General features: G+C 39.0%; 1 protein-coding gene across 5 annotated transcripts in view; it reads right to left on the bottom strand.

The window, feature by feature from the left end:
• atp13a3 (ATPase 13A3) overlaps positions 1 to 22,768 on the bottom strand; it is a 44,973-nt gene extending 22,205 nt beyond the window's left edge. For 2 of the 5 annotated variants that reach the window (XR_009129819.1, XM_058072689.1), the window contains exons 1-13: positions 22,421 to 22,768; positions 9,539 to 9,611; positions 6,400 to 6,485; positions 6,161 to 6,334; positions 5,868 to 6,065; positions 5,681 to 5,751; positions 5,494 to 5,577; positions 5,254 to 5,323; positions 3,597 to 3,731; positions 1,618 to 1,690; positions 1,367 to 1,498; positions 1,092 to 1,274; positions 851 to 1,008 (exon numbers count right to left, since the gene is read on the bottom strand). Coding sequence is in view for 4 of the 5 variants with exons in the window: in XM_058072689.1 (XP_057928672.1) it covers positions 851 to 1,008; positions 1,092 to 1,274; positions 1,367 to 1,498; positions 1,618 to 1,690; positions 3,597 to 3,731; positions 5,254 to 5,323; positions 5,494 to 5,577; positions 5,681 to 5,751; positions 5,868 to 6,065; positions 6,161 to 6,334; positions 6,400 to 6,450 (1,329 nt within the window). In the remaining variant the exon portion in view is untranslated. The remainder of the gene's footprint in view (positions 1 to 850; positions 1,009 to 1,091; positions 1,275 to 1,366; positions 1,499 to 1,617; positions 1,691 to 3,596; positions 3,732 to 5,253; positions 5,324 to 5,493; positions 5,578 to 5,680; positions 5,752 to 5,867; positions 6,066 to 6,160; positions 6,335 to 6,399; positions 6,486 to 9,538; positions 9,612 to 22,420) is intronic. The other 3 variants (XM_058072691.1, XM_058072690.1, XM_058072692.1) reach the window with 3 other exon arrangements.
• Between the last annotated feature and the right edge of the window lie 345 nt (positions 22,769 to 23,113).

Genomic DNA, 23,113 nt, shown 5'->3' with positions numbered 1-23,113 from the left:
TTATGGTAATGGTTTAATTTCATTTGAACATGCATCAGATTACAATTGAGTGCATCCCATAATCAGTTCCCAGTTCCACATGTCCAAAAGGAGTAGGAAGAAGCAAAGCTTATTAAATCCTACCCCTCCATCTGGTACTTTTACAATCAGTAACTGTTACATTTGTTCACTTCCTGCTTTCCTAATATGGTTTAAGTTTTTTTTTAAGTTTTTTTATTTTTCAATTTTTTGTATTTTATTTTATTAATTTTTTATGTTATTTTTAAATTTTTTGTACTTTATTTAATTTTTTATTTTATTTTTTTGTCATGTACTGAAGTACGAGGTGATATGACCATCAAATGACATAATGGGTACCATAGTTACTGTCAGTAACTGTAACTATATACTATGGTACCCATTATGTAATTGTATGGTCGTATCACCTCGTACTTCGGTACGTGACAAAAAAAAAATTAAATAAATGAAAATAAATTAAGAAAATAAAAAATTATTCATTCATGAATGAATGAATAATGTTTTATTTTATTAATTTACATGCATTTTATTTTATTTTAAAATTAGCGACTCCAAATTGTCCATAGGTATGAATGTGAGTGTGAATGGTTGTTTGTCTATATGTGCCCTGTGATTGGCTGGCCACCAGTCCGGGGTGTACCCCGCCTCTCGCCTGAAGACAGCTGGGATAGACTCCAGCACATGATCATCATGAATCATGAATGAATGATTTTGATTGGTTTGTTTGATGTTTTTCATGTTCGAAATAAAGAAGAAAAAAAAAATAAAATAAAAATACTAGCCTGGAGAAGCCGGAAATGAAGATCATGTGCATCTCCGTTTTAAAGATTACCTTTTTCATGATGCTGAAGACGATGGAGTAGACAAAGCCAATCCCAGCCACGCCCACCAAACACAAGAGGAAAAGGTAGGCATCATGGTAGAGCTTGAAGTCGGTGGGTTTGGGGTAAAGGATGGAGCGCACCAACTGGCCTTTGGCTGTGCTGAAGCCTGGGGTGAGAGCAAGAAGCGGACGGTGAAAAAAAAAAAGCTGGTCAACAGACGCAGCGCGTGGACCCGGCGTCTGCTGGCACCTGTGCGGACCACCACGGCTTTGACGAGTTCGCCGCTGTAGAAACGCGTCTGGATGACGTTAGTGCCACAGAAGAGCGTGTGTCTCTTGTGCTCCTCGGTGCTGTAGGCACTCACGGGTTCATCGCCACTGTCGCCTGGCAACTGGTTTGGAAGGTTGGTCTTTGTCACAGGAACGCTTTCGCCTGATGGGAGAACTCACATTAGGACCAGCATCTCCAAGGTTTGGGGCATGCCTTGTTATTTTTAGATATCGATATTAAAAATCATTCCCAACCTGTAAGCATGCTTTCGTTGACAATGCAGGTGCCGCTGACCAGCACGGCATCGCATGGCATAATGGTCCCGTTGCTGGGGATGACCATGACATCACCAGGCACCAGATCAGTAGACAAAACTTCTTCAATATCTAGCAGGAGAGAAGATGCAGGGAAAAGCTAATAATGATTTTTAATAGATCATAATAGATGTTAAATGGATGCAGAATCAGGCTAAAAGAACAGAAATAGAAGAATATGTCACACAAACCATTGCTGGCTCGGCATACAGATACACGGACAATACTGTGAGCTGCCACCATATCATGAAGCATGACATATTGCTAGAAGATGAAGAGGAGAGAAAAAGAGATATTTCACTCAATGTTTTCCATTTCAATGACCCGGGCACCTGTGGGGAGCAAAAACACGTGAGTCTCGAAGCAGGAGTTCATTTTCATCCCAACATCCAATGGCACTCTACGGCCCCACGAGTGGTCACCCTGTGGAATATGACTTCAGCCTAAGCGTTGTTTCCACTCGGACGCATTTCACTGCGGCACGCAACAGAGAGCATAAAATCTTACATGAACGGTGAAGTAGTCTCACTTTGACTTAAATTCGTAACTCTCGAGTTATGTGTGGAAATATGGGCTAATAACTATAAAAGCAATCTTCACTCGCTAAATGTACTGCAAAAAAGGTCAGTAAGGATAATTCATAATGCCGCCTACAGAAAACATACTAACTGCTTATTTCTAAAATGACAAATACTTCAACTTGCTGATATAGTTCATCTTCAAACAGCTAAAATAATGCATAAGGCTAAAAACAACCAATTAGCTAAAAATGTCATCCAATACTTCTCTACAAGAGAGGAGAAATATGATCTCAGGGAAGAAGTACATTTGAAACACTTCTATGCTAGGACTACGTTAAAAAATAAAATAAATAAAAAATAATTTAATAAAAATTATTCATTCATTCATGAATGAAATGAAAATAAAATAAATTTAAATAAATTAATAAAATAAAAAAATATTGTTTCATTCATTCATTCATGAATAATAATTTTAAAATAAAATAAAGTACATGTAAATAAATCAAATAAAAAATTATTCATTCATTCATGAATGAATAATTTTTTATTTTCTTAATTTATTCAAGGATGAAGAGTCTTGAACCAGTCATATATATATATATATATATATATACATATATATATACATATATATATATATACACATATATATATATATATATATATATATATATACATATATATATATATATATATATATATATATACACATATATATACATATATACACATATATATACATATATATATATATATACACACACACATATATATATATATATATATATATATATATATATATATATATATATTACTATATTGACACTTACTATGGTACCCATTATGTCATTGGATGCTCATATCACCTCCTACTTCGGTACGGGACAAAAAATTATAAAATAAAATAAATAAATAAAATAGTACAAAAAATTTAAAAATAAAATAAAAAAATTAATAAAATGAAGTACAAAAAAATTAAAAATTAAAAACTTAAAATAAACTTAAATTATATTAGGAAAGCAGGAAGTGAACAAATGTAACAGTTACTGATTGTAAAAGTACCAGATGGAGGGGTAGGATTTACTAAGCTTTGCTTCTTCCTACTCCTTTTGGACATGTGGAACTGTGAATTGATTATGGGATGCACTTAATTGTAATCTGATGCATGTTCAAATGAAATAAAACCATTACCATTACCATTAAAACAGGAGCGCCAATAGGCATCCACTTCCGTATTATGCTCTGAGCGGGTTTGGCCGCCATGATGGTGAGCAGAATCCAGGAACTATGCATTGAAAACATGTCCTTGAGTCACTGCTCGGCTATTCGTTTGCTCCAATAGACAGTCCAAAAGCTATGGGGTGGCCAATGGTGGTCATGGCCACCCCACTTGCCACCTCGACAATTCAGGTATCATTATGGCCAACCCTATGTGAGTAACGCCCTCACCTTGGCCACCTGAATGAAACATGGCTCCACTACTGCCAATATCGAATAATATATCTCAATAATCAATACATTTGATTTGGATACTAATGCCTTATACCATTAGCATTTTGGCAAAGCGAAATTCGTTTTAGAAGGATGTCGGAATAGTGGTGACGTTTGACCCCACGGGGAAATACGGCACAGGATTTCCAGGTGCTTACCTTTTTGATGGTGTATAGAGAGGTAGCTATGGATATAACGGACATGATGACGATGGCCACAGCATAATAGTAATATTCATCTGCACACCACAATATCACGCTGCAGAGCTGGAAGATATAGAAAGGATTGAGGACCTGCAGGAGGAGAAACAGATATGGGGGGATCAGTCGGGCTCATGTTGAAGTGAAAGCAAAATATAAAAACTCTATTTATTCTATTTAAGATAAGATATGCCTTTATTCGTCCCACAAGAGAAAATGCTAGCTTTAAGAGCATGCAATTGAAGCCACAGGTTTATTGCATGTTATTGTACAGGATTTGTGAAGGGGTTTTTGTGATGTATCATCCAAAACAATAAACATTTAAATTAAGGTACACATGCACTACCGCTCAAAAGTTTGGGATCACTTGGAAATGTTTTTGGGCTTTTTCTTGGCAGTCCTGCTATGAAGTCCAGCATCCTGAAGTGGCCGCTTCACTGTTGATACTGACACTGGTGTTTGACGGCTACTATTTAGTGCAGCTGCCAGGTGACGACCTGTGAGGCGTCTTTGTCTTAAACTACACACTCTCAGATATTTGTCTGCAGCGTTTTTCTGTCCTTGTTAGACCCAGTTTGTGCTGCTCTCTGAAGGGAGTAGTTAACAGCATGGTAAGAGATTTTAGTTTTAGTTTAGATTTTTAGATGGCTTTTCCAGCATGATTTATTAATAGATTTTACATCGTTTTTCTGTCCTTGTTAGATCCAGTTTGTGCGATTGCTAAGGATTTTTTTTGTCTTTCATGATTACAGTCACCCCTGGTTTAATTAATTGGTTACAGACCTGCCAGCGATAAATTAATTTCCACAATATAGGATTCCAAGTCAATAAATGGAATATTTTTGTAGTTGGAGCACGGAAAATTTGTTTATGACTTTGTAAATACGAGGGATTTATGATTCCGATTTTGATACCAATCATCCATGAGTGAAATTGACCGATTCCGACACCGATCATATGGAATAATTCTTGTTTGTTTCTTTGTTTCTTCTTGCACAGTTGTGCAGCGTTTTTCTGTCCTTGTTAGACCCAGTTTGTGCTGCTCTCTGAAGGGAGCAGTTAACAGCATGGTAAGAGATTTTAGTTTTAGTTTAGATTTTTAGATGGCTTTTCTAATTTAATACTTAAAATAAAACTCTCCAACACAAACAACAGGACATGTGCCAAAAATACTCATGCTTTGTGAACGTGTACTCCTATATAAAGAGTCAAAATATTTATGTTCATGTTCAATGGTTTGATAGTTATATACTGGTTATGAATAGCCCTGGGAGAAATTCATGGTAATTCGTAAGTAATCCATAAAAAGGTCATTAAAAAAACAACAACATGGAGACAGTCATTTGATCCAAGAACTTTGGTTAGCATCCTCATTATAACCATGCAAACTTTTTATCACCGTCCCTCTGAAAATAATCGGAATTGAGAATTGTTAGGAACCGGAATCGGAACTGGAATTGCTCCAATTCAAATAATGCCCAACCCTACATAAAACAAATGCACTCTGTTGTTTTAGCGCACACACCAGGTTGTAGTTATGACACCTTTGAGACTAGCTGGCGCCGGTTTAAACTAATATGCTAACAACAACAAAAGTTGAAGTTGACAGTATTACCTCTTTGATAAGCAGCTTGAAAACAGAAGGCACTTTTACTTCAATTTCATTCACTCCGAAGAACAGTTTCCTAAAATAAAAAACATAAAAAAATTACAGCGTAAACGTAAATCAAGGGTGCACAGGAAGCCAAAACTCAAAAAAAGACTTTTGGTGGCGTGCCAAACAGGACAAACAGTGAATGGATACTTATTACATGCTATTATTATGATTATTATGACCTGTTATAGTGGTAATTACCTGTACTCTTGCTGGTTCCTGGTTAGGCCTCTGCCGTGCTCCGAGTGGAGAGCGGCACAGCTAACGTGGAGATCCTCCAGACCACTGTCGGGCCAAAGCGGACACATGAGGGTTTACGGTACCTGCATCCCCAACTATGCAGTACCGTGCGTATCAAAAAGGTGCACATTACATGTATTTAACTTACGTTAATACTTCAAAGTTCTGCACTCTGTCATTCCAAAAGTACTTGGTACTGTGGAGTGTAAAATAACGAATCTGAAAGACACAGGGAGGGGTGTACAAGTACCTAATAAGTGTGTATAACGTCTTCAGGTTGTGATTGTGATACATTCTAATACTATTGTGACATGAAAACAATGACTTCTTCCTGCCTGTGTGGGCTGGTAGTCCACGTATCTTCTGCTGAGCTCCTGAGGGTGCTGCGGGTCTCCATTGGCCAGAGATGCAGAGGAAGAGGAAAAGGGACATGAAGACGGGGAGGTGGTCTGGGTCTCCAGGCTGTGGAAGGGGTTGCTCCCTGGGGCTAAAAGCACTCGAACCTTAGCCAGGAACCAGCGACGGAATTCATCCTGGTCAACAACAAAACTTGATTGAATGAGGAGTACAGACCAAAAACCTGCTGCCATCTGATTTATGGTTCTGCTGAACGTTAATGACCACCAACCGTGGAGCGGAGCAACACCACTTCAGCATCACGAGCAGTGGTAGGAACGCAGGTGGACTTGACGCACCACTCCGGCATCCAGTAGAGCAGCAGGAGTAGGAAGCCCCCTGTACAGAGCACCCCGAGACCCACCAGTGCCAGGCGCCAGCGGCACAGGCGGAAGCCCTGCAGCTCCTGCAGGGTGGCACAGTGTGAACACACGGAACATTTGAACCGACGCAAAAATGGAGACTGCTGACCATCTCTTCTTCTTCCCCCTTGTTGAGGACCTTTACGTCTTCCTTCTCCATGATGCAAGGCAGACTGCAAACCCCCTCCCTGGTTGCTGCACAGACAAAAATGTACACAAGTGGTGTATTAAGCAGAAGAATTCTCCGGCCCAAGCTGGGGTGTTCAAACCTTTTCCACCGAGGGCCACATACTGAAAGTCAAAAGGATACCAGGGGGGCCATTTTTGTATTTTATGTATTTTTACGGCTGACGAGCGGTTAGCACACAGGCTCGCAGCTAGGAGACACGAGTTCGATTCCACCGTCGACCATCTCTGTGTGGAGTTTGCATGTTCTCCCCGTGCGTGCGTACTCCGGTTTCCTCCCACATTCCAAAAACATGCTAGGTTAATTAGCGACTCCAAATTGTCCATAGGTATGAATGTGAGTGTGAATGGTTGTTTGTCTAAATGTGCCCTGTGATTGGCTGGCCACCAGTCCAGGGTGTACCCCGCCTCTCGCCCGAAGACAGCTGGGATAGGCTCCAGCACCCACTGCGTGAATGTATTGCAGTATTTGACTTGACTAATAATAGGCTATAGTCAACCACAAGATCAATTAATTAGTTTATGAATTTTTGAAACTTAATGAGTGTATTATGGACTGAGTGGTTAGCGCGCAGGCCACACAGCTAGGAGACCGGGGTTCAATTCCACCCTCGGCCATCTCTGGCTGGGTTTTTTACGGGTACTCCGGTTTGCTCCCACATTCCAAAAACATGCTAGGTTAATAGGCCACAGGTGTGAATGTGAGTGTGAATGGTTGTTTGTCTATATGTGCCCTGTGATTGGCTGGCCACCAGTCCAGGGTGTACCCCGCCTCTCGCCTGAAGACAGCTGGGATAGGCTCCAGCACCCCTGCGTCCCTCGTGAGGATAAGAGGTAGAAAATGAATGAATGAATGAATGTATTGCATTTGATTTGACTAATAATTGGCGATAGTCAACCACAAGACAGCGATCAATTAATTAATTCATGAATTTTTGAAACTTAATGACTGTATTATGGACTGGTGGTTAGCACACAGGCCACACAGCTAGGAGACCCGAGTTCGATTCCACCCTCGGCCATCTCTGGCCGGGTTTTCTCCGGGTACTCCGGTTTCCTCCCACATTCCAAAAACATGCTAGGTTAATTAGCGACTCCAAATTGTCCATAGGTATGAATGTGAGTGTGAATGGTTGTTTGTCTATATGTGCCCTGTGATTGGCTGGCCACCAGTCCAGGGTGTACCCCGCCTCTCGATGAGCAGGAGTGCCAGTGGCAGCTACGTTTTGTTTACCAACAGAAGATCAAATTTATTTTGCCTTTCATGTTATTTTACAAATTTATTTTCAAATGTGTCATAGCTATTTGTGTCGTTTGGTGACGGTCTACCCGCTACACCGCAAATAGATTGCAGTCCTGCGGGAAACGCTGTGAGAAGATGTGCATGTGACTGAATTCCAAGTTGAGCTTCCTGTCTGGGCGAGCCCAGATGCCAACGGGGCATTCTGAATGAGTGTGCAAATGTATTCCAGTGATATTAATAGACCAGAACGTATGGGCCCAAGTCATGAAGAGTCATGAACAGTTTTTCCACACATTGCGGACCACGAGTCATAAAGCGGCGCAACCTCTGGTGGGATAACGCCACATAACATCCAACATGGCGTACATGAATAGAAACAGCTGAAGTCTAACCCTTCAGCCATTTTACTCAATTAGTAGAGAGTTACTTTGAGAAGTAGGAAAAATAAAAAAAGGTGCCACAAACACTGACGTGATGTATGGAAAGCGGCACACGCACGCGGTTACCGCCCCCCCGCCCCGCATCTGATCTTATCCAGCGAGGGTGGGCTCTCTGGCATCCATGGGATTATTTTTGCTTGGGACCAAACCCTTCCTAGTATTTTCCAACAGCCCGCCAGCAGGCCCCCGCACAAGGACACGCCTCCTCTTCGCTCTTCTGTGTCATCTCCACTTTGATGTGATGCGTTAAACTATCAAAAACATTAAAGGGGACCTGTTATTAACTCAGAATTAAACGCAGTTAGAAATAAGATTTTATCTAGAATAAGTAGGGGAAATCTCTTTGTGGTAAATTATTTGATAATGACATCAAATGTTATGTAAAGGGATATCAATTTCGGAACTATGGGTCATTATTTTTGTATTTCTATTTTCTTTATTATGAGCATATTAGCTCTTAAACTCACCCACAATTGTTTGTGGTGTTTTGAAAGGCGCCAACAAATAAAATGTATTATTATTATTATTATTACAAATGTTCAGCAAATACAAAAATGTATAGCAAGTACCAATAGTAAACATTTTACATTTTTTATGAAGCCTATTTCATTACATCTACAATGTGTTGTTGTGAATCACAGCTAGGAGACCCGAGTTCAAGTCCACCCTCGGCCATCTCTGTGTGGAGTTTGCATGCGTGGGTTTTCACCGGGTACTCCGGTTTCCTCCCACATTCCAAAAACATGCTAGGTTAATTGGCCACTCCAAATTGTCCAATTGTAAAAAATACAGTGATCCCTCATTTATCACGGTTAATCAGTTCCGGACTAGACTGTGTTAAGTGAATTTGACTGTGATAAGTTGGATTTGATGTTTATTAATCTGATATCTTTATGTTCGGCAGTCAAGTGGTTAGCATGCAGACCTCACAGCTAGGAGACCAGGGTTAAATTCCACCCTCGGCCATCTCTGTGTTGAGTTTGCATGTTCTCCCCATGCATGCGTGGGTTTTCTCCGGGTACTCTGGTTTCCTCCCACATTCCAAAAACATGCTAGGTTAATTAGCGACTCCAAATTGTCCATAGGTATGAATGTGAGTGTGAATGGTTGTTTGTCTATATGTGCCCTGTGATTGGCTGGCCACCAGTCCAGGGTGTACCCCGCCTCTCGCCCTGAAGACAGCTGGGATAGGCTCCAGCATCCCCCGCGACCCTCGTGAGGATAAGCAGTAGAAAATGAATGAATGGATGTTGTGCATCAGCAATGTAGCGTCGTGATGGCAGGTCACAGTGGGGGGATCCATACGTTTTTAAAGACGGTCAACCCTTTAAGACACTTTATGTGTGTGTCATAATTTTGAAAAGTTGCTATGCTTTTACCTTGAGAGCCCGGGACAAACTGCCACAGGTGGTCTCCTGCAGTTAGCTTGCTCTTACCACACCAACCTGGAACCTGGACACAAAAGTCACAAGAAGCCAAACATGAAGAAAATACTGTTAATCTCCACTAAAATGTAGATTTATAGTTTTTAACCTTCATCTAATCTGCCTAATCTGGCAATCTTTAAATTTCGTCATCAGGTGTTCTGGTCAGGATTATGAAAATTTTAAAAAGATCAAATAATGACCAAATAATGCTCTACACAGGAAATATACATAAGTCACACCACAAATGGTAGGTGTATGTGACGTGTGCATTATCCGATGTCAGCCACGCCTCCAAAACAACAAGTCTTCCTGGTGATCGAGACTAGTACAACTTTTGTGTCATTTTTATTTATGCTAATGGGCTTAGATTTAATTTTCTTCAACTCTGTGTTGGGGTTTTGTATTCTAATTCCCGGAATACACTCACAATTGTGGACATATCAGTGGTGTGGGCGGAACGAGGCCCATCTCTCAGGTGGTCGTGGTCTGGTCTTAGGTTTGGTGGATGTTTACAGATAAAAACGGTTATGTATTTTGTCGTTTTAGTCTTTCAACCACACGGCAACACCTTGTGGGTGCTCTGAAGCGGTATTTTTGGGAAACGGCTTCCAGAGTGGGAAATTCTCACAACGCTACCAGGTAGACAAGCAAAGCACTACTTCCTGAAAACGATGACATCACCAGCGACTAGAAGAGAGTACAGTTCTATAGTTTTGGTATCATGTCTGTTTACGGCGCCATAGGTAGGTGTTTTAGTGTTCACCCAGTGATTTGTTCCCGTCTGGATGTGACCAATTACAAACCTGACAGTGTGGAAAGGGCGGGAGTTCACGCTTGACCTAACCGACTGTACTACCAGAACAAACACTGTTTCTTTTAACCGGTCCAAAAATGATGCAAATGGAGACTAAGTTACTCGTGTAACTTTTCTATGTCAAACGTCCGTCAAATCTGACGTCCCGTATTTGATTCAACGTTGGCATCACATTTCTCCCGATTTCTGGAATTGTCGTTTGTTTAAGGGTACATTTGGTTGTGTTCACATTCCTTCCAGAAATTCCTTCTGGCCAGAAATATTTCAGTATTGATCAAAGCAAAATTTGTTCTCAATCACTCCACACTCTTTATTGCTCTCTGGTTCTACCATATCTTACTTATTGTGTGGAAATATGGGCTAATAACTATAAAAGCAATCTTCACTGGCTAAATGTACTACAAAAAAGGTCAGTAAGGATAATTCATAATGCCGCCTACAGAGAACATACTAACTCCTTATTTCTAAAATCACAAATACTTCAACTTGCTGATATAGTTCATCTTCAAACAGCTAAAATAATGCATAAGGCTAAAAACAACCAATTAGCTTTAAATGTAATCCAGTACTTCTCTACAAGAGAGGAGAAATATGATCTCAGGGAAGAAGTACATTTGAAACACTTCTATGCTAGGACTACGTTATGCTAGCCATAGCATTTCAGTATGTGGAATCAAACTATGGAATGGATTGAGTAAGGAAATCAAACAATGCACAAAATGTAAAAAAAATAATAAAATAAAGTAAAAAAAAAAAAAAAAAGAAATAAAAAAACTTTTTTAAAAAACGTAATTTTTTATTTTGGACTTTTTATTTCTTTATTTTTATTTTTTTATTTAAAAAAATGAAATTTAAATTAAAAATTACCAAAAAAATAATTATATTAGGAAAGCAGGAAGTGAACAAATGTAACAGTTACTGATTATAAAAGTACCAGATGGAGGGGTAGGATTGAATAAGCTTTGCTTCTTCCTACTCCTTTTGGACATGTGGAACTGGGAACTGATTATGGGATGCACTCAATTGTAATCTGATGCATGTTCAAATGAAATAAAACCATTACCATTACATTCCATCTAGCTCAGTTGCTAACATGGCTTCGCTCTCCTAGCTTAGCTACGCCTCATCCTCTTAATGATAACGACACCTGTAGGAAATGTAGTTTATTTGTCGTTGTGGAGGCGGGGATTAGTAACTTTGCAGAGGTTCTGCTTATACTTGAACCGCGCAAGCAAAAGCGTGACATTAAGAAGAAAAAGCTTTATCGTCGTTGCAAGGAGGTACAACAGAATTTTGTTTGGTAACAGCAGCATGTGTAGTCATAATTTAAAGGATAAAATACAATAAATAATAATAAATATCAAAAACAAGTGCAGAAAAAAGTATTTTTTTTTAAATGCTAATGCTAAAGACAAAAACTAGTAGCATCTGTTTCATGACTGACAATGAACTTGCAACCGTTACGTTTCTAACTAAAGCAGCAAGGGCCTACTTAGCAATATGGCCGGTGGTTTAAACATTGTATCTTCCGTGCCGTGTGCCGTTTACAAAGCGCAAGCTGAAACAAGAAGGCACTTGCACGAGTGGATGGCAGCTGAACAAATATTTGAATTATCTAAGAATGCGGATGCTTTCTATTTGATTACTGAAGCAAGCCTGCGGTTGTTGTACATAGACCATCACTATTTGTTGTGGGTATTGTTTACACTTATTTCAACCACAAGCCCTGGGTGGTTTGCTAGGATCAAAAGGATATGGGATGTACCACACTCTCTTGTGACCTTGCAATCACAAGGCAAATGTGACGGACACTACAGACAACCAAATTTCCAGGTCAGGACTTGGACTAGGCCACTCCAAAGTCAGCCATTCAGAGGTGGACTTGCTGGTGTGTTTTGGATCATCGTCGCAAAACAGCCCCGGACCGTCACACTACCACCACCATATTTTACTGTTTGGGTTTCAGCTTGAGGTCACCGACACGTGGCCGGACATTCTGCTCCAGCAGAATTCATGCTTCCATTTAGTTTTCTGGGTTCTGAAGCAGCAAAACAGCCCTGGACCATCACACTACCACCACCATATTTTACTGTTTGGGTTTCAGCTTGAGGTCACCGACACGTGGCCGGACATTCTGCTTCAGCAGAATTCATGCTTCCATTCAGTTTTCCGGGTTCTGAAGCAGCAAAACAGCCCCGGACCGTCACACTACCACCACCAAATTTTACTGTTTGGGTTTCAGCTTGAGGTCACCGACACATGGTTGGACATTTTGCTTCAGTAGAATCCATGCTTCCATTTAATTTTCCAGGTTTTGAAGCAGCAAAACAGCCCCGGACCGTCACACTACCACCGCCATATTTTACTGTTTGTGTTTCACCTTGAAATCACCAACACATGGCCGGACTTCTGCTTAAGCAGAATTCATGCTTCTATTTAGTCTTCCGGGTTCTGAAGCAGCAAAACAGCCCTGGACCATCACACTACCACCACCATATTTTTCTGTTTGGGTTTCAGCTTGAGGTCACCAACACATGGCCGGACATTCTGCTTCAGCAGAATTCATGCTTCTATTTAGTCTTCCAGGTTCTGAAGCAGCAAAACAGCCCTGGACCATCCCACTACCACCACCATATTTTTCTGTTTGGGTTTCAGCTTGAGGTCACCAACACATGGCCGGACATTCTGCTTCAACAGAATTCATGCTTCCATTTAGTCTTCTGGGTTCTGAAGCAGCAAAACAGCCTCAGACCATCACACTACCACCACCATATTTTTCTGTTTGGGTTTCAGCTTGAGGTCACCGACACATGGCCGGACATTCTGCTTCAGCAGAATTCATGCTTTCATTTAGTCTTCCAGGTTCTGAAGCAGCAAAACATCCCCGGAGGATCACACTACCACCACCATATTTTACTGTTTGGGTTTCAGCTTGAGGTCACCAATACATGGCCGGACATTCTGCTTCAGTAGAATTCATGCTTCCAGTTAATCTTCCGGGTTCTGAAGCAGCAAAACAGTCCCGGACCGCCACACTACAACCACCATATTTTACTGTTTGGGTTTCAGCTTGAGGTCACCAACACATGGCCGGACATTCTGCTTCCGCAGAATTCATGCTTACTTAGTCTTCCGGGTTCTGAAGCAGCAAAACAGCCCTGGACCATCACACTACCACCACCATATTTTTCTGTTTGGTTTTCAGCTTGAGGTCACCAACACATGGCCGGACATTCTGCTTCAGCAGAATTCATGCTTCTATTTAGTCTTCCAGGTTCTGAAGCAGCAAAACATCCCGGACCGTCACACTACCACCACCATATTTTACTGTTGCTATGAAATGCTATGTTACTTGTACGGCAGATGTAATGGGACACACACCTTCCAAAAGGTTCAACCACAGTATTTTTCCAAAGGTCATCAAGATGATTTCCAGCCTTAAGTTCTTTTTGTTGATCTGTGGTTTTGGTCTTGGCCATGCAGGCTGTTTTTCTTATGGTGGATTCATGAACATTGACCTTAAATGAGGAAAGTGGGGCCCGCAGTTCTTTGGTTGCTGTTGTTGTTGTGGTTCACCACTGTTCCATGTTTTGGCCATTTGTGGATAATAGCTCTCACTGTGGTTTGGTGGAGTCCCAAAGCTTTAGAAGTGCCTTTATAACGTTGTAATATTTCAATTTGTTTGATGATCTGAAACATTGAAGTGACAAATCAGGAAGACTTTGTCACCACAGCGGACCAGGCCAGCGGCCTTTTGAAGTTAGCATGAGGAAACGCAACATCGTTGTTCTTTGGATTAGTATGCTAATTGTTACATTTAGTCCATTCTATTTTGGGAAGGGAAAGGACCTGCGGTTGCTTTTGGGTTTTGAGTTACAAAACAGAACATGACAGAGTTCAGCTACAGAAGATAAACACAGTCATCTGAAAATCATATGACTCCTATCCGCAAATAACAAAAAGATGATCATGTTATAGAAAAAAAACAATAGTTTATTCTGTGTGGGACTCGACATGGTGTTTTTTCAAACGCACTACAGTAACACACTTCACCTTTCGCAGAAGCATGATGTAAGAAAACAGTTCACCAAAGTATATTAGAGAAAGCAGATGCATAGAAATCCTGAACCTTGCATCATATTCATAATCAATGTCACTTTCGTTATTGTCTGAATCATGCAAATAACCCACAGATACTGTGAAGGTGACACCATCAAAGCAGGGGTCAACTCATTTGCATATACAGTCTTCCGTGATTAAAGTTTAGTTACACTGTGCACAGACTAAGCTGGTTACCATCGCGACATGTACACGTTTTGTCAGAGTTCAAAGTACACGCTTTGGAGGTAGAAAAATGCAGGTGGTGCCAAACAAGGTGTTATATTGTACATAGGAAGTTCCGCTAGTTAGTATTATTTCTTTCATCATCTTTGTCAGGTCACAAAAGGGAAAAGTTGACATCACAACACACTCAAAGAAAATATTCAACATTTTATTTTGTTTATTTCTAATATTTGGCTGTAAAAAAAATCTGTATTTTTTTAAACAATTTTTGCAGATTTTTTTTATTTTCCAAAATTTCAAATTTTGTAAATCATTTTCACACAGTCTTATAATATTATGACTTTATCATAACTTTATTCCCATAATGTTGAAAAGTTTCTCCCCCACCCTAACTTTGCAAAAATGACATTTTATTTTGTTTATTTTTCATAATATTATGACTGTAAAAAAATCAGTATTTTTTTAAACAATTTTTGCTGTTTTTTTATTTTCCAAAATTTCCAATTTCTTAAATCATTTTCACACAGTCTTATAATATTATGACTTTATCATAACTTTATTCCGATAATGTTGAAAAGTTTTTCCCCACCCTAAGTTTGCAAAAATGACATTTTATTTTGTTTCTTTCTCTATAATATTGTGACTTTATCATAACTTTATTCCCATAATGTTGAAAAGTTTTTCCCCACCCTAACTTTGCAAAAATGACATTTTATTTTGTTTATTTCTCATAATTTTTTTAAGTTGCAAGTTTTTCCCCACCCTAACTTTGCAAAAATGACATTTTATTTTGTTTATCATAAAATTATGACTGTAAAGAAAATCTGTAATATTTAAACCATTTTTGCTGGGTTTTTTTATTTTCCAAAATTTCCAATTTCTTAAATAATTTTCACACAGTCTCATAATATTATGACTTTATCATAACTTCATTCCCATAATGTTGAAAAGTTTTTCCCTACCCTAACTTTGCGAAAATGACATTTTATTTTGTTTTTTTCTCATAATATTGTGACTGTAAAAAAAATCTGTATTTTTTTTATAATCTATGATATTAAAATTAGATTTTTTTCTCCTATTGTAAGTTTTATAAAATTACGACTTTTTTCTTGTTCTCACAATAACAACATAATTATATATTTTTTCTCTTATTATTTCGATTTATTCTGAAAATGTAACTTTCTGCTAACTAATTTTCCAAAATGTTTTTTCCCCCTCAGATTATGACACAATCACATATTTTTCCATGAATTGTGATTCATTGTGATTGCATCCATTACTTAAAGAGGTCATGTCGAGGTTATTTCAGGGCCTTTTAAAAATAATATTGGATCCTAGCGTCGTAATAGCCATTCTTTTACCTGCTGTTGTGACTGGTCAATAGTTGAGGCAAGAGTACTGCATTTTAAACATACAAAAAGGTATGTGAAGTTGTAGGATAAGGCCCCGTGAGGTACTCTTGTGTACCCGTACTGGCCTCTACATTTCTGTGTTGTTCTTAAGCAGAGATAGAAATAGGAAAGGGTGAACAATGAACCATGACCTAATGACCAGGTCCATAATTCATGGAAGCATTTGGAGGAAAATGTGTTTTGTTATCATCAAGCCGTGCAACTCAATGTGCTTTCTTTATCACTTCCCCTCCTATTCTTGGGCCATAATAGCCAAGCTGTGCCACCCCCCCTCATGGGCCAATCGTGCTCTTTATCACACTGAAGACGGACGGGCCTTACCAATGATCCACCAGCACCTTCCCTCTCACCTCTGGAGTCTTCAATCGCCTCTTAAACAACAAGTTTACTCTCTTAAAATTACAACTTTTTTCTTGTTCTAACAATAATAACATAATTAGATTTTTTTCTCGTATTATTTCGACTTTGTTCTGGAAATTGAACTTTCTGCCAACTATTTTTTTTTATTACTTTATTCATTCATTTTTTTCCTCAGAATATTATGACTTAAAAAATCCATATATTTTGTATCTATGATAACAATTATATATTTTTATCTTATTTAGAATTTATTCTGGAAATGGAACTTTCTGCCAACTAATTTTTTAAAAATTACTTTATTCATGGTTTTGTTTATTTCTCAGAAATCTGTATATTAAAATTTGATCTTTTTTCCACACATTTTTTCTCCTACTATTATAAGTTTACTCTAATAAAATTACAACTTCATTCTTGTTCTAACAATAACAACATAATTATATTTTTTCTCTTATTATTTCGACTTTATTCCGGAAATATAACTTTCTGCCAACTATTTTTTTAAATTACTTTATTCATGGTTTTGTTTATTTCTCAGAATATTATGACTTAAAATCTGTATATTTTTTATCTATGCTATTAAAATTAGATTTTTTTCGCAAGTTTTTTCTCCTACTATTATAAGTTTACTCTCTTAAAATTACCAATTTTTTCTTGTTCTTACAATAATAACATAATTATATTTTTTCTTATTATTTCGACTTTATTCAGGAAATTGAACTTTCTGCCAACTAATTTTTTTAAAATTACTTTATTCATGGTTTTGTTTATTTCTTAGAATATTATGACTTAAAAAATCCATATTTTTTATCTATGCTATTAAAAATGGATTTTTTTTGCACGTTTTTTCTCCTACTATTATACGTTTACTCTTAAAATTACAACTTTTTTCTTGTTCTAACAATAATAAAATTATATATTTTTATCTTATTATTTCGTCTTTATTCTGGAAATGGAACTTTCTGCCAACTATTTTTTTTAAATTACTTTATTCATGGTTTGTTTTTTTCTCAGAATATTATGACTTCAAAAATCTGCATATTTTTTATCTATGCTATTAAAATTGGATTTTTTTCGCACGTTTTTTTCTCCTACTATTATAAAAGTTTACTCTCTTAAAATTACAACTTTTTTCTTGTTCTAACAATAATAACATAATTATATTTTTTTCTCTTATTAATTCGACTTTATTCCGGAAATGTAACTTTCTGCCAACTAATTTTTTAAAATTTACTTTATTCATGGTTTTGTTTATTTCTCACATTATGACACGATCACATCTTTTTTCGTTAATTGCGATTCATTGTGATTGCATCCTTTACTTAAAGAGGTCTTGTCGAGGACTTTTAAAAATGATATGGACCAAAAGACATATCCCAATATATTTAGGTAGAATATCCATATACGATATATATTTCCATATTTTTTCTATAGCCGAATTTGACAAAAGTCAAAGCCAAATATGTGTTTCAAGTTTTATTAAAAGGTAAACAATCTTATAGAAAAATTGCCACTGAAAGAAACTAGAATATTCCCTTTTTTTAAATAAATACAGAAAAGGTAAACATAATGTTACCGGGTTAGCACAGTTAGCTCTTCCTTCTCACGTTCCCCATGACGACAGACGGTAAACATAATTGATGCCATCTTTATACAACAACCTTTATATTGTCCTTTTCGCTGTTCACTCCTGCCATGCAGCCTCTCCACCTCCATATCTCCGCGGGGATACCCGATCATTCGGAGTAGCGAAAAGATGCTCAAAGCTAACAGCGAGTGTCAACAATGGCGCAAGCGGCAAGCTACAATCGTAATAAGTTGAACATCCATAGCTGCACACTTGCTTAAGGGGTCGCTATGGCACAAAAACAATAAGGAAGTAGAATAAAACACAATTAAACACTAAATACGCCGCTTGTACTAGCTTGTACTTGAAACATGAGACCTCCGCATCAAATCCAGTCTACAGTGCATCCGGAAAGTATTCACAGCGCTTCACTTTTTTCACATTTTGTCATGTTACAGCCTCATTCCAAATTGTATTAATTTAATCTCTTACCTCAAAATTCTACACAAAATACTCCATTATGACAATGTGAAAAAGTTTTTTTTTTGGACTTTTTTTGAATTTATTAAAAATAGAAAACGAAGAAATCACATTTATATTATATATATTCACAGCCTTTGCCATGAAGCTCAAAATTGAGCTCTGGTGCATCTTTTTTCCACTGATCATCCTTGAGATCTTTCTACAGCTTAATTGGAGTCCACCTACAGTAAATTCAGTTGATTGGACATGATTTGGAAAGGCACACACCTGCCTATATATGGTCCCACAGTTGACTGTGCATGTCAGGGCACAAACACCAAGCATGAAGTCAAAAGAACTGTCTGTAGACCTGCGAGACAGGATTGTCTTGAGGCACAAATCTGGGGAAGGATACAGAAAAATTTCTGCTGCTTTGAAGGTCCCAATGAGCACAGTGGCCTCCATTATTCGTAAATGGAAGACGTTTGGAACCACCAGGACTCTTCCTAGAGCTGGCCGGCCTTCTAAACTGAGCGATCGGGGAAGAAGGGCCTTAGTCAGGGAGGTGACCAAGGCCCCGATGGTCACTCTGTCAGAGCTCCAGCGTTCCTCTGTGGAGAGAGGAAAGCCTTCCAGAAGGACAACCATCTCTGCAGCAATCCACCAATCAGGCCTGTATGGTAGAGTGGCCAGACGAAAGCCACTCCTTAGTAAAAGGAACATGGCAACCCGTCTGGAATTTGCCAAAAAGCACCTGAATGACTCTCAGACCATGAGAAACAAAATTCTCTGGTCTGATGAGACAAAGATTGAACTCTTTGGTGTGAATGCCAGGCGCCATGTTTGGAGGAAACCAGGCACTGCTCATCACCAGGCCAATACCATCCCTACAGTGAAGCATGGTGGTGGCAGCATCATGCTGTGGGGATGTTTTTCAGCAGCAGGAACTGGCAGACTAGTCGGGATAGAAGGAAAAATGAATGCAGCAATATATAGAGATATCCTGGATGAAAACCTGCTCCAGAGCGCTCTTGACCTTAGGCTGGGGCGAAGGTTCATTTTTCAGCAGGACAACGACCCGAAGCACACAGCCAAGACCTCAAAAGATTGGCTTCAGAACCACTCCGTGAATGTCCTGGAGTGGCCCAGCCAGAGTCCAGGCTTGAATCCGATCGAACATCTCTGGAGAGATCTGAAAATGGCTGTGCACAGACGTCTCCCATCCAACCTGATGGAGCTTGAGACTTATTGCAAAGAAGAATGGGCAAAACTGCCTAAAGATAGGTGTGCTAAACTTGTGGGATCATATTCAAAAAGACTTGAGGCTGTAATTGCTGCCAAAGGTGGATCAACAAAGTATTAAGCAAAGGCTGTGAATACTTATGTAAATGTGAATTTTTTGTTTTCTATTTTTAATAAATTCAAAACATGTCAAAAAAACCTTTTTTCACATTGTAATAATGGAGTATTTTGTGTAGAATTTTGAGGTAAGAGATTAAATTAATACAGTTTGGAATGAGGCTGTAACATGACAAAATGTAGAAAAAGTGAAGCGCTGTGAATACTTTCCGGATGCACTGTATGTCGATATGAACAATGTTTGTTTTTGATATCGTGCTAAAAAGAAAGATTAATATTTTTTTAAATATTGATGCACGCCCAGCTGTCTTCGGGCGTGAGGCGGGATACACCCTGGACTGGTCGCCAGCCAATCACAGGGCACATATAGACAAACAACCATTCACACTCACATTCACACCTAAGGACAATTTGGAGTCACCAATTAACCTAGCATGTTTTTGGAATGTGGCCCTAATACTGGCTGTACCGATCCATGGAAAATGTTATCTTTGCCGTGATCGCTTAATGGAAGGCCCACAAGCGCGGGTCAGAGAAAACCAATTATACATTTTGTGAGAAGGCCTGGGAAAGTACAGCAATCCTACAGATCAAAGGTTTTAAGTCCGACCACATGATCTTGGATTAGTGGCGGTACTGCTTCATTGCTTCATCTGATGCATCCTGTACTTGATTCAGAGGACTAGGTACATTATTGTGTTATTTCCTATGGCCCATAAAGGCATCCTTGCAGGACTTTGATATGGGAAAACTGGTCTGGCCTACACAGGGAAGCGAATCTCAAACTCAACCCATCTTATGGTGTCAATCAAATAGAGCCGACCATGATGAATGAATTTCTGCAAAGTAGCATTGCTTATTTACTGAATATTTTCATAGTACCGTGTACATTATTAGAAACCTCTAGACATTAAATAACACCCCTATAGTCACCTTTACATTCTACTAGCCAACAGAGTAAACTAAATAAAACCCTAAAGACATAAATGTGTTTCGGTGAGCATGCAGGAAATAACGTCGGGGGGGTTTAGAGTTGTGTTTTAGCTAGGCGTGGGTAATTGTCGCAACTGTAGCCCGTGTTGGAGAACCTTGTTATATTATGCCAAGCCGCCACTACATTGTGAATAAACCTATAGCCCACATGCATGCATAAGTAAATGGTGCAACAGGTTAATATCGATATTGCATCGGGATTGGATGTTGAATTGAGACGCCACTAATTCTTTTGTACTGTATAGTATGATAAAGCCATGAAATGTGAGCCAAGTTGGTCCGCAAACAATCAGGTCCGGGCTAAATCGTAGCGCACAGATGAAATATGTTGGCCTGGATTGGCACGAGCAAATGTGTGCAGAAATAATTCAGTCCTCCCGCCAGTTATCACAAGCTCCACTTTGAATCATACAAATAATACAGAAAGACTCAAAATAATCCACTAAGGAAAAGCTGACCGTGCACTCTCTCACATCCTTGTATACAATACAAACACGATAGTTAACTAACCAACAGACAAGGGAAACGCTGCAAATGTTAAAGAAAAAACACACACAGACACCCCAAATTTTCATTCCCATTGCAATATCAAATATTCCTATATTTGCATTATTTTGTATACTATCATTACATTAAAGGGAAAGTGTTCATTGATATTAATATCATTTATCGGCAATAATTTGTAGGACAATTATCATGCAGTAAAATCTGTTATCATGACAGGTCGAATGGATGATTACTAAAATGTTTTACTGGCGCTATGGCCCTCATTTGGATTGGGAAATTGATACACAGACCTTTAGGTTTCATAAGAAATCTTAAAGCAATAACAAATAGTTATAAATGTTGTGCAAAAGCCACAGATGAGTACTCACAAAATAAAAAGGGTCCTTTTTATTTAGGCGGAAGCTCATGCAGCCAAGGAGTGTTTGGATTTGTTTTTTTCCCCCCCAGAGCATGTAAAGTTATAGGAGCCTTGTAAGCACCTTAGTAAACATTAGTAAAAAGATATCAAACATTAGCTAAGATTAATCAATATCAAGCAACTCCTGACACATGAATCATTGACAATGCTGTTTTTAATTAAGCATTCGTATTTACTTTCTGGACAGGAACCAGAAGTTACACTACTAGTGCATTATTAGCAATTTAATTACTGGTTAATTACTAATTGTTATACAGTAGCTGCTAAACAGTACAATGTGAATTGGCATGTGCTTCATTAATGTAAAATGCTCACTTTGAGAATAGCCGAATAGCCGAAAGAATACGAAGTTAAGATTGGTTAGCTTTAAAAACATTACTGTATCTTAGCTAGCTAGCTAGCTGACTGGCTAGCGTTCGCAAAGCTCCACTGCTAACCCTCAAAAAACAAAATTCACCAAACCCAAATATATTCCGCTGTGTTGTTATTTTCAATAACCATACAACGACTTTGTGTACCAAGTCCCCAAAAATCCCGTCTGAAGGAGAGGACCGCTAACTGGTGCTTGCTAGCCTCCTTGCCTTCGTGAAGCTAAGTAGCAACTGCCAACATGTGCGCCCATGACAGCGGCACAGACATCATTCATAAACATGGTACCCACCCAGAACCACCTGGACACGCTGAAGATCACCTCCGAGTCATAATGAGAGTTGAGTCGCTGTTATCTGGAGGAAAGCGTCGTTGGAGAGAAGAGGCTACCTTCCGATAGACGGATACCCTTTCCCCAACACTTCAGGTAGTGTTGTGTGTTGACAGCTCCGCGAGTCACTAGAGCGCATGAACTGGCCTGAACCGGCTGTCCAACGGCAGGAAGTGACGTCACAGGATGTCAGGACAACCTGACGAAGTGAATGGCGCGTGCTACGTTACTTAATACAAAGGCGTTGACACAGCCCGCCACCCTCAGTGGGGTGCCGTTAATTCATACCTGTCAAAACTCCCCGTTTACCCGAGAAATTACCATATTTTGCCCGTCTTTCACGGCGCCCTCCTGCTTAATCTACTACTCTTTTTTACGTTTAAAATATTTTTACTTTAACGAAAAAAATCCTCTCCTGTTATGCCGAAGCAGCACAGCTTCCGGTCCACTCGCTCGGCAACACTCGGGCAACATCGGTTTCATGCATTTCCTCTAAATCAGGCCTTCAGAATAAAAGTAAAATAACACGGTTGGCATATTAAAGGATGACAAAAGAGGAAATACGCCATCGTTGACGTACGAAAAGGCCCATTCCAAACTGTTGCCTTATGTCCTAAGCCGCGCTTTTCACCCCTTCTGTCAACAAAATTCCTT

This window comes from Doryrhamphus excisus, chromosome 5 (genome assembly GCF_030265055.1).
Source record: "Doryrhamphus excisus isolate RoL2022-K1 chromosome 5, RoL_Dexc_1.0, whole genome shotgun sequence".
NCBI lineage: Eukaryota > Metazoa > Chordata > Actinopteri > Syngnathiformes > Syngnathidae > Doryrhamphus > Doryrhamphus excisus.
Note: the sequence above shows the minus strand (reverse complement) of the source record. Positions and strands in the feature narration are given on the sequence as shown.